Source organism: Pygocentrus nattereri, chromosome 10, assembly GCF_015220715.1.
Source record: "Pygocentrus nattereri isolate fPygNat1 chromosome 10, fPygNat1.pri, whole genome shotgun sequence".
NCBI lineage: Eukaryota > Metazoa > Chordata > Actinopteri > Characiformes > Serrasalmidae > Pygocentrus > Pygocentrus nattereri.
In genome coordinates, this window is record NC_051220.1 from 11011756 (window position 1) to 11024081 (window position 12326).

Genomic DNA, 12326 nt, shown 5'->3' on the forward strand with positions numbered 1-12326 from the left:
CTTAAGAAACTCTGTGGTTAGATTTCAAAGATGATATGCAAATAAGATGAACTGTGCAAGTGTTCTGCAGGGAAAAGCGAGAATAATTCCTAAATCAAGAACAGAAAGACCGTTAGCTAGCTACAAAAAAAACTTTGGAGGCTTACTTACTAAGTGCTGACTGGGCACCCAGACTTATGCACATGCCACATTTTTTCCAGTATCTTAACTTCAGCAAATAAACAGTAATCATGTGTTAAAATCTGCAGTATACAGTGCAGGCATTATCTCCTTTTCATAATGAATTACTGACACAGTCATTTCTGGCTCATAGGCTCTGCCCACAGAGATATCAATAATAATCAGACATCTGGCTCCTGAGACTATTTAAACACACAGACACACACAGATACCCTAAAGGCTCCAGATCACAATCAGGTACGTGCTGAAAGTCACATTTAGATCTATGAATTAAAGACAAAATAGGAAAAAAGAGTTAACCTTTCAAAGTCGTGTTCCTATTTCTTGCTAATAGCTATGTGGTTACTTACACATTACCAATACATGCAACAACTACTGGTATTTGCTATTACAGTTGGATTATCAACCTCAATTTTTACTAATGTCAAAACTGAGCAAACAAGAGTATCCTGATAGAAACAGGGCTATGTGTGAATTTCCAACAAGGCTGCACTCTCAGAAATAAAAGTACTAAACTGTCACTGGGGTGGAACCCTCAAAGGGTCCACCTCAATAGTAGTGACTAATTTAGTCAGGGAACATAACTGTACCATAAGCCATTGTAATGATATTTTCTAAGTTGTATTGACTCCACACCCCTTCTCATCTCCAGGCTTTTTATTTTACTGTTCTGTATTAAAACATTAGGTTATAAAAAGGTACAAATACATACTTTTCACCTGGGAAAAGCTTATTTAAGATTCAGAATTGGACCTTTAAACCACTGTTGTAGCTTTGAGGGAACATATACACTGTTTATACCTTGATGAATGTAAAATGTACCTGCACAGAACCTTTATTTCTTCTGACCGTAACCACATGTCTAAAGGCCGTTGCATATTGGCTACACCACGTCATGTAGCGCCATGTAGCAGAGTGCTGCTGTAGAATCCCCAGCAGGAACAAGCCCAAAACAACAGGTTCAGGTCCATTTTCTCACTCTACCCATACAAATGGTATAAAATAAAGTATTCAGCATCACTGAGCAATGTTCAGCACGCTTAGCATCCGCTTACTACCTTTGCATAGGCTGGCTATTTTGAGGCTGAAAGATACAAGAAAGAAAAGCAGCTGAAAAAGGCTAGGCTAGTAGTGTTAGCTGAGCTACCACACCATTAGCATGTGGCTATTTACCTAAAAGGCCGTCTGCCTTGCTCTGTGTAAACCTCAAGCCACATGTGATCTACTGTGGCTTTCTGAGGTCTCAATATGGCTTTAAAAATGGAGTGATGTGCGCTGTGACGTGTTGAGAAACTGAACATATAAGGCCAGTATGTGCTGGTCTGCATACCTCCATGGAAAGAAATAGTGAAATAGTTAAATTAATGAATTTTTGGAACACTGCATGATGTGGCGTGGTGCGTCTTGTGTGACGGCATTCATAATAACCAGAGTTATTGAATTCAGTTATTGAATTAACTCAACAGCAGCAGATGTCCATTTATATTTAACCTCTTAACATTCCTGGTTTATTTCATAATAAGACTAATGATTCAGTAACTACAGGGACTTCAATGCAAACTAATGGAGCTATTCTTAGGTTATAAATGCATGTAATACAACTGGCTTCAAGGATCTATCTTTTAGAAGGTGCAGCGAAATCAGCATTAACCCATGTGTTTTTATCAGGATGTCACGTTATATTTAAGGATTACACAGTAATGTTGTAACAGTTACACTTTAGAACTAGAAAAGTGCATCTTCTAATGAAAATGCAGAGTGATTGTGCATCTTAAACCATTGCTACATGGTTGCTAGGGTGCTGCCAAATGGTTACTGTGGTATTACAGGTGGTTGCTAGGGGGTTTCTGTGTAATTCCTCTAGTATTCCACAAGGTGAATAGAGTGTTGCTAATAGACATGAATCATTGTGATATAAGATGGGTGTAAAAATTTTTGCACCTATATATATATATATATGTATATATATGTATATATATATATATATATATATATATATATATATATATATATATATATATATATATGCAATTTAAGCCCTTAACAGGCCATGGCTCTATTACACATCTATAACCTAAGAATAGTTCAACCTGTTTGCATTAATGTCTGTGTACTTACTGAATAATAAGGCTTAGTGTGTAATAAGCCTGGGATTTGAAGGGGTTAATGAAATTTAAAACTATATTTTTAATGCAAAATTTTAAAACTGAGCTCAATTTTTTGTTTATGAATTTTGCTGAAATTTGCGCTGATTCTAAATCACATCTATTGAGTTAAATTGCAATTCTTTGTAACGTTGCACGGCTGAATTAAACTCTGCTAAGAATGAGGATTTTGCTTGCTGTCGCCGCTCTTGTGGTCGTGGGCGGTGCTGCCAGCTTCTCCCTGGAGGACCTGGAGTTCCACACCTGGAAACTGAAGTTTGGTGAGAAATCTATGTTAAATCTGCTTCTGTATAACAAAATCTCCACTTCTATTTAACAGCTGTCAATCAGAAATCAGAGAACAGTCAGAGAGATCACAGTTCTTTAGATGATTTTGGGCCTTAGTATTAACATGCCATTATGTTTCACAGCTGAGAGGTATAGCAGCTGCAAGAAGCATCTTTGCAAGTAACTAATTACAAGATTAGAATCTTTTTAAATTCTTCATCCTCATAGATGTTATATAAGATGAGGAAACCATGAGAAAACACAAAACACTGATAAGTGATCATTTCAGTTTTTGAAGAGAAAATGTGAAACACCAATATCAGTCATCTGAAAAGCAAACTCAAATAACTGGTTGGGGCATCTTAAGTAGTGACAACTGCAACCAGATGTGTCCTATAACATCAGTCTGTGGAGGAAAAATGGTCAGATGTTCTTTGCAGATTTGCTTTCATTCAGCCAAACTGAAGAGATTTCAAGCATGAGCTGCTCATTTAAGGTCCTGCATCTCAAAGGGGTTCTTTGAATAGGTGACTTCAAAACCTTAATTTTTTTTGTTTTGAGTCACTCAGACTTGGACTTGCTTTTGTGCTTTGGATTGTTGTCTTGATGCCTAACCCAGCCGCAAATGATGCTCAGATCATGGATTGATGACAAGACTGCCCAGCAGCAAAGCACACACATCCTGTAACACTACCACCACCATGTTTCACTGCTGTTATAATGTTGTTGTGGAATGCTGTGTTAGCTTCATGCCAGATGTAATGGGACCTCTGTCTTCCCAAAAATTTCACTTTCAACTCAGGCCTCAGGACATTATCCCAAAAGGCTTGAAGGTCATCAAGATGTTTTTGGCAGATGTGAGACGAGACTTTCTGTTCCCTTTGGTTAAGAGTAGTTTCGCAACTGTAGACCATTTTTGCTCAACAGTCCCTTTGTAATGGTGAAATCATCTGAGGCGTCTGAGGCCTTTTTAGATGTTCGTCTGGGTTTTGTAGTGACTTGCTGGATGAGATGTCGCTGTGCTCATGGGGCAATTTTGGTAGTTCAACCACTTCTTTGATAATGGCTCTTACTGTGGTTCACTGAAGTTCCATAGGCTCTACCATGGCTTGGTAAGCCTTTCTAGGATGATTTATTTCAATAAATCTATTCTAAACTATTCCACAATTTTTTTGGTGGCAGCAGCTTGTTGAGACTTTTTAGCCTACTTCACATCACTGGAAAGGGTTCTAATTTAAGTGAGGTTTAGGTTCAACAACACTGCCAGCCTGGGTGTGTCAAGTATAATTGGTCAACTAAGTTTGGTTAATTGGCTCATTGAATACTTAAATAGGCTTTTTCCACACAGGGACAGCTGGTGTTGAATAATTTCTCTTCAATAAATGAGATTTACACAATGTATAATGTGTTTACTCAGGTTGTTTTTGCCTTTTATTTGATTTAGTTTGAAGATTTGAAACAATTAAGTGTGAGAAATATGCAAAAATAGGCAATGGGAGTTATTTAGGGTGTTTTGGAATGGCCTGTTTGTTTCGTAAAGTATCTGCTGTGTTTTTCCAAATGTGCACGCCTGGAAAAAGGACTACTTACCTCTTTTGTAGGAAAGCATTATGGTTCAATGGATGAAGAGTCTCGCCGTAAAATGACCTGGCTGGACAATCGTAAGCTGATCCTGGAGCACAACCTGCTGGCTGACCAGGGCCTCAGAAGCTACAGACTCGGCATGAACCACTTTGCAGACATGGTGAGATCCTGTGTCCTGCAAATCAAATGAACATTCCTGTGCAGAATTTAACAAATAAATGCAGTAAGTCAGTGTGGGACAGCCTTTATCACTGATTGTCTTTAGATGTTGAAGTTTTGTGTATAAATTTGCAGATAGTCTTTTACAGAAAGAAGAGCCTCTTTTGATCCTCTCAGCATTGACAGCTTCGTCCAGCTGAGAAATATTGCTGAGCTAGTCTGTGTTTAACATCAGAGCAAGTATTTTCTATAAGGTTTAAACCCGGACCAGCCCAGAACCATAAGTAAAAACCATCAAAATTTAGAATTTTTTTGAATGGGAGTGTATTTCTTAACACTGGGAATCACTAGTCTAGAGCACTGTTTGTAATGGGGAGTAAACGCGATTCAACTTGATGGTTTATACCAGTCTTAATATATGTTTTGTGTTTGTATCTCTCATTATTCCTTAGAATAACTCCATTTATTTTATATTATTAATTGTACAACTGAATCATCCATGCTAATGAAAGTTTAGATATAGAAGCCATGAAAAGCCATTAAATTGTCATGGTTCACTTTTCATAGAACAAACATAAAAATGTGTTATAAGGAATTATACAACAGTGAATTCTGGCCACGCAAGCTGATTGGTTGAGAAGTGTACTAAAAGTGCTGTTATTTCGCCATAACATCACATTTTCTTCACAAACACTGTATCACTCTGCTGAGATGCCACTGTTAAGCAATGAGTTTGACAGCTGTAGGAGACGCTCAAGCCATTTGAACGTTTTTATTTCTTGCTTAGACACAAACAGAAAATGGATACTTTTAAGATCACATTTGCCTGACAGCCGATTTGGTCAGACTCTGAAGATGAGACTCCGCTAAATTCCCAAACTGTCATCACCACTAAGTAACTTTTCAGTCAGCAGCTGTGATAGAAGAGCACCTACACAGCCTGGAATCTACCAGAAATGAACCCAATACCATTCGCCAAACAAAACAGGCTGCAAGATGCTTTACAGACTGGCTGGAACAAAACAACATTAATACTGATCTGGCAAAAAATGAGAAATCTGAGCTGAACTTGATATTGCAGCAGTTTTATGACTCAGTCTGATATGGTCAAACTCTGAAGATCAGACTACACGTTTGGCGAATCTTATTCGGTTAATTTCTGGGTAATTCCAGGTAGTTCAGATGTTCTTCTGTCATAGCTGCTGACTGAAAAGCTGCTAAGTGGTAATCACAGTTTCGGAATTTAGTGTAAGGAACCGGACAACTTAACTGCGGTGAGTGAGTGGAGCTTGTTACTCTGACATACCAACAAGCGGCTTGTTGAGGAACTATAATTTGGAATTGCTGACCTTAAAACATATTAAATCCCACCTTCATGGCCCAGTTTCTTTATTTCTTACTTTATTTATTTAGCTGTTGTATAAAAGCAATACAACACTTCACGGCTGTGATTCGGTCACAGGCACAACCTGAAGGCGAGTAATACCCTCCCCCTTTTGTTCTCATGCTTAAATGTATGGAGACACCTATTTAATTTGAAGAAGACCAATATTCATCATAGTGTGTTTCAAAGTCAGCCTTTCGAGTGACAATAATGCAGCCATTAGCGCTTCTGTTGATCATTTGTGTTTTAGCTTAGCTAGTTAGCAGTGTTAAAACTGCTAAAACCAGTGAATTTTATGCTTAAAAACTGTGATTATATACACTCGTAACAGTAACTGGACAGAAGGAACAAAAACATTTAGAAGAAAAAATATAAATACATGTATTTCCTCATATCAAAAATATATGTGCAATATACTGTATGTTGTCAGTATAAATTCCAAATATTTTTCTATATATCAAATAGATATTGTTGCTGTCCAAAATACACCCCAAGTATATCTATTTATTTGGCACAGCAGCTGTCCTGTGTGCAGCTGGGCAATGCCCTAATCTTTTTACATTAAGCAAAGATTTTTGACCTCTCCTGTAAATTTTATATATATATATATATAATTATATATATTACTGTTGTCGGAAGAAAACCTTGTATCGCCCAAAATGCTAACTTTACAGTAGAAGGTTAAAACCTACTTTACTTTCAATGTAAGTCAATGGAACCAGAATTCTTTCCAAGTCATTTTGGATCATTTCTTTTAGTCCACTCATCATGAAATTTACACACAGTGTAAAGGGCAACTTATACTTTCATATTATGTCAAAAACTGGAAGATGTTAAAACTGGAGATACAAGGTTTTCTTCTGACAGCAGCAGCAATGTATGCATTGCTTTATATATATATATATATATATATATATATATATATATATATATATATATATATATACATATGTATATATCAGAAGCATGTTTTAAAAATTTGCAATAAATTCACACACACACACACACACACACACGCACACACACACACACACACACACACATATATGAGAAGAACAACATTGCTTAACCGTTCCACTGTCTCAACAGGACAACCAGGAGTACCAAGCCAGGTTCACACACTGTCTGCGATCCTCCAACAGAACCCAGAGACGCAGTACACCTGCACTCCTCCGACAGGCAGAGGGTGTTACTTTGCCCGACACTGTGGAGTGGACGGACTTGGGCTTTGTGACGGATGTCAAGAACCAGGAGGACTGTGGCTCCTGCTGGACCTTCAGTGCGGTGAGTCTCAGTAAGACAGACAAGTGGAGAGAGACGGGGAGATGGAAGTGTGTGTGAGGACAGTCATAAAAGCAGAAGGAACAAACAAATAAAATGAAACAGGACAGATAAACTCAGCACTGTGTCATGCGGCTAAATACACTAGTTGTGATATTGCTATAAACTACATTTAGGATGGTTTAATCTCTGCTGTTTCCCTTTACTAACGGCCCTCATGTACCCTCATGTGCACAAATTTAAACTGAATGAAAATCTGCCTATTTGAACATTAACCGTTTATAGGAAAGGTTAATCAGTTAATCATCCCAACTGAGAGAAAAGATTTGAAAAGAGTTGAATGCCAGGCATGTCTTTACATGTTGTTTATTGCTGTTCTTTTTTCATGCCGTCATGCTTGATGGTCACTGGCCACTGTAATGTAATGCTTGCTAGCTAAGTGTGTTTGTTATCTATAATTGAAATAATGAATCCAACAAAACAGTTTTGCATTCCATTATATGATTTTATTCTCTTGTTCCTCTCTCTCAGGTGGGGGCACTAGAAGGTCAGATGTTCCGGAGGACAGGGAAGCTGGTAGCTTTGAGTGAGCAGCAGCTGCTCGACTGCTCCTGGCCCTTTGGAAACGATGGGTGTGATGGTGGTTTTGTGGACCGAGCCTTTCAGTATGTCATGGAAAGTGGAGGCCTGATGTCAGAAAGCTCCTATCCTTATGAGAACAAGGTGTGTTTATCAAAGTAAACTGCCAGGTAAATAAGGTGAGGCAGGCAAAATCTCTCGAACCATATTTGAATTTTGCTGCTAAACCTGAATCACAGTATCTTAACATAGCTACACACCACTTATTCTGGTATAGAGCCAGTCGACCTCCTAGGACCATTTCACACCTTGTTTAGTGCGGACTTCAAACTTTTTTTCAGTTTGGTCCAGTGGAGCATCCCATGTATACAGTTGAATGGTGGTCCACCAAAAAACAAGAAAACCTGATTGGTCCATTGAAGCAGATATCAATTAAATTTTCTTCTTATTGCTTTGATTATGATGCATGTAAAACAGCAAACATCTCTGTTTTCTATTTTTCAGTTGTCCCTGCAGAATTTCTGACCAGTAAACAAATGGGTCATTCTACAGAAACGTCCATTTTTGTGTTTAGAGATATATCACACTTAGAAAATCATGTTAGGGTTACAATTTATTTATATTTTAAAATAAAACAATAAGTTATTATATCAATCACACCTTGTTCAGACATGAATTTAGCAGTGTTAGCTTTTAAATCAATTATCTAGAACAAAACACTTTTTTTCTGTTATTTTAACTGCAATAATCTATACATGACTATGGAATATATGATTTATATCACATAAAGAAAACATGCCAAATAAATATTATAAAATATATAAAGAAAGTTGTTGTGCCCAGGAGTCGGGTGAATTTGACTTCCTTTTACCTATTTTTAAATTTTTTTTAAATTTAAGGATCTATGAAGAAAAGCACACGGTAAGTCCACTGTGTCTTTTCAGTTATCAGAAATTCTCATTGAGCTCATGATTTCATATGTAGAAGCTTTTAGCTGAAGTCACTGGTGTGACCTACTTTATTCTTATGCAGTTGTGAAAAACTAGAATACAAGTGGACTGAATTGCATGTTTTAGTGGATATTCCGTGATTAACAACATATGGTTTGATGCTCTGTAGCAGCTGTTTAATAAAATGCATTTTTCAATAAAATGTCACTGGTGTTACCAATCTTCATTGGTGTTACACATAAGAAAGGTAACACCCGTGACATTTTAAATGAAAAATGCATTTTATAAAACCACCATATTTTGTCAATTATGGAACATCCACTAAAACATGTAAACGTCCACATTGTACAGAAAAGTGGACGTTTCTGTAGAATGACCCAAACACAGAATTGAAATTTGGTACTGAAGTGTGAAACTGACCAAACCAAATAAAAATGGTACAACTTTGCCAAAAAAACTCAAATACTGGTTCAGCACTGAAAATGTACATCAGAAAGTGATAAATAAACACATTCATTTCTTTATGTTTATTCACTTTTGGCAGGAAAAGAGGTGATAATATATTTTTTAATTATGTGGAACTGATGTACACCTTGATTTTTTTATTGATGTACACCTTTCGAAAGTCAGAAAAATCAGTGCACTTTTTTCAGTGCAGGTGTGAAAGCAGCTTTCATTTCAATCTAGCACATCATTTGGTTCATTTTATTGGAAGAGGTGACCGATTCCTTATTCAAGAATTTAAAATGCCAGCTTGGCCTGTTAGAGTCAATAATGTAACTGAAATGGCAACACTGGCTCATAGAAAGTCCTCAAAAATGCATTTGTGTGTTTTATTTAACAAGTGCAGTATGAGCTTTAGATTGGCTAAATATTATTAGATTTCATCCAAAAATTCAGGCGTTGACCAGTTTGGCTATAAAGAATTGGGAATTGAAACGGGCCATAAAAATTCACAATTGGTGCATTACTAGTGTTGTTTCTGCTCTTTGGACTTGTAAATGAGCTAAGAGACTGCAGTAGATAACAAGAAAATATAGACACTTTATATAAGTCATTTTGTAGGATCAAAGAAGCTTTCTTATGTATATATATATATATATATATATATATATATATGAAATTTTACACTACTGTGCAAAAAATCAGACATCACTGTTTTTTCCAGTCAAAATGGTCATTAAGACACATTTAGTTATTTTATTCAAGCTATTTATAATTCATTTGCCAAACAAAAGAAGTTTGCAAAACTGTAGTTCAGAAAATGACCAAAGAGCAGAGATAAAAACTGACACAAATGCGGAAATTGGCACTAGATCACCAAAACTGGACATCTGGGATGTGAAGAAAGAGTGGTCCCACTTTATATTAAGTGTCTCTAATAACTGTGTAGTTATATGTGAACAACATAGGTAACCACAATGTAACTACTAATGATTTAGGCCCTGTTACAAATGGATTACAAAACTACAGCCTTTGTACAGCCAATTACACGTGTCTACATCAGTTTTGCCTCATGTGATCACGCAAGTGTATCTAAATAGTTGTAATAGCATTAATTAATTAAATGTGTTGCGTTACCCCTAAAGCAATGTTTTTATTACCACTCCATTATTACACAGTACTTACATACCAACCACACAGGAACTGCCCACTTACTTTAAATTGTAACTTTAACATTGCACTACAGGACAGTTCCTGTGTAGTTGTCATAGAGGGACAGTGTAATTACAGAATGATATTAATAAATGTGGTGTGATTAGGTTACCTTGTTACAACAGTTATTTCATAGCAATTATGTAAAACATAAATGTAATGTTATGAAAAACATACTTCCTTCAACCGCTGGAAAAGACTTCTGAGCTGTGGTGTATCAAAGATACACTTGTGTAATTATATGAGGCAAAACTGAAGTTGGTACACATGTGTAGTTACATAGGCTGTACTTCTGTAATTTGACTAACAAAGACTAAATCATAAGTAGGTACAGTGTTGTTACATATATTATTCACGTGTATCTACACTGTTGTTAGAGACCCAAAAGCGTTCATAGAGGAGTCTAAATTTACAACTGGGACAATTTAGGTAGTGAGAAGCAGAAAATACTAAACCAGCTTCTAAGACTGAACTTTGGAGGCGTGTCTGCCGATTTCTTTAAGAAACTGAAAGTGAGTCTTGTGAAAAGAATGGAAGCTGGAATAAAGGTCAAGATTGACACACTGAACACTCACACAGCTGATATTAGGACTGGTTGTTGAGGCTTTTGGGTAACTTTCTAATTAACATGTCTTTTCTACTTTTTTCCTGGTATTGAAAATTGAACATGCTTGATTTCCATTCTGGACATTTGCACATGCATCTATAAAAGTAGATATAAGTATCTCAAAATTTCAAGCCTGAAATTTTGTGTGTAGTTTAGTCCAAATGTATTGATAACAGTGTGTCATAAGGTGATGGAACCCACATATTCAAGTCTATTAGAGAAACTGAACACTAAACATTACTTGGCTGATCGGTATTTTGGGTAAGGAGGGGTAAATTTACTGTTTCACTAAACAGTTGGTTTAAACCTGAACCATGGAGTGGGCAGTCCTACAGACACTTCTGATTGTCCCTCTCTGTTCTACAGGAAGGGTCATGCAGGTTTAAACCAATGGAAGCTAGTGCTACCTGCAGTGGCTTCGAACTGTTACCGGTTGGAGACGAGAAAGCTCTGCAGATCGCCTTGGCTGCAATCGGGCCTGTTTCAGTATCCATAGAGGCCAGCCGTAACACCTTCCAGTTTTATGAGTCGGGTAACCCTCAGAAACCATCCTGTAACCACCCTGTCTCTGCTGAGGCACAAATCTGATTTGCAGGGAAAAGTGGTGAATTTTCAGAGAGGGACTACTGATTTCTAGCAATCATCATCCCATTCCTGTATTGCTTTAATGTAGTAGCATAGTAAATCAGGAAATCAAAATTGTCCAATCAGGATTGTTTTCTCTGTAGCATCTAGGTTGAGACAGCCAAGTAAAATCTCCCATTGGTTAGGACTTCAGCTCAACATAATGGAAAGCTTTAAATATTGTCCCATTGGAATTATAAGGTTCTATCTGACATTTTTGTCAAAACCTGTGACGTCTTGACATTACATGAAGTGTTTTTTTTTGTTGTTTGCATTTTTGGACACTTTATCTAGAAAACAAAAAGGTTCTATATCCAAAGTCAAACTCCGTGAGCCAATCAGCACTTCGAATACACACAAGAGGACCAATCAGATTCTTCTTTATTCTCATGACACCTCTCTGCTCAGTGACAGCAGAAAAAGTTCATAAAAGTTAATGAAATATGAAAACGTGTTGCTGAAACTCTGCCTGTCTTCTTACAGCTCTTTAAAAAGGCTTACTGTCTTCATTTTTCATAAAAGTTACACCTAAAAGGTAATTATACAGTAAATATTTGAATTGATGGCCTCTTAATTACAACATAAACATTCATTTCATTCATTTGTCTGTCTTTCTTTTTCTTCTTTCTCCCAAAATAGGACATTTTGGGTCATTAGAGTCACATTTCTGATATAAAACAAAACCAAATGCTGCCTTTAGACTCACCAGCTGGGCCAGTTTAATACAGTAGCTGGTTTCTGTCTAACTAAAGGAAACTCAAACTAAGGGCTCCTGCCTAAAACTGACCTGTGCACAGGACAAACTATTTAGCACTGACCTTTATACTCAACCGGCTATGCTTTTTTGTTTCTAAAACAAGAAACAAGTGTAATAAAAAGATAAATAAATA

General features: G+C 36.8%; 1 protein-coding gene across 3 annotated transcripts in view; it reads left to right on the top strand.

Annotated features, from left to right (window-relative positions):
- The first annotated feature begins 207 nt into the window (after positions 1–207).
- Positions 208–12326, top strand: part of LOC108413039 (procathepsin L-like) — a 161528-nt gene continuing 149409 nt past the window's right edge. Inside the window, exons 1-6 of one of the 3 annotated variants that reach the window (XM_017685345.2) lie at positions 228–417; positions 2505–2605; positions 4214–4356; positions 6829–7023; positions 7552–7743; positions 11179–11344. In XM_017685345.2, the coding sequence (XP_017540834.1) occupies positions 2506–2605; positions 4214–4356; positions 6829–7023; positions 7552–7743; positions 11179–11344 (796 nt within the window). In that variant the 5' untranslated portion in view covers positions 228–417; position 2505. Of the gene's footprint in view, positions 418–2429; positions 2606–4213; positions 4357–6828; positions 7024–7551; positions 7744–11178; positions 11345–12326 lie in introns of those variants that run through there. The other 2 variants (XM_017685347.1, XM_037542165.1) reach the window with 2 other exon arrangements.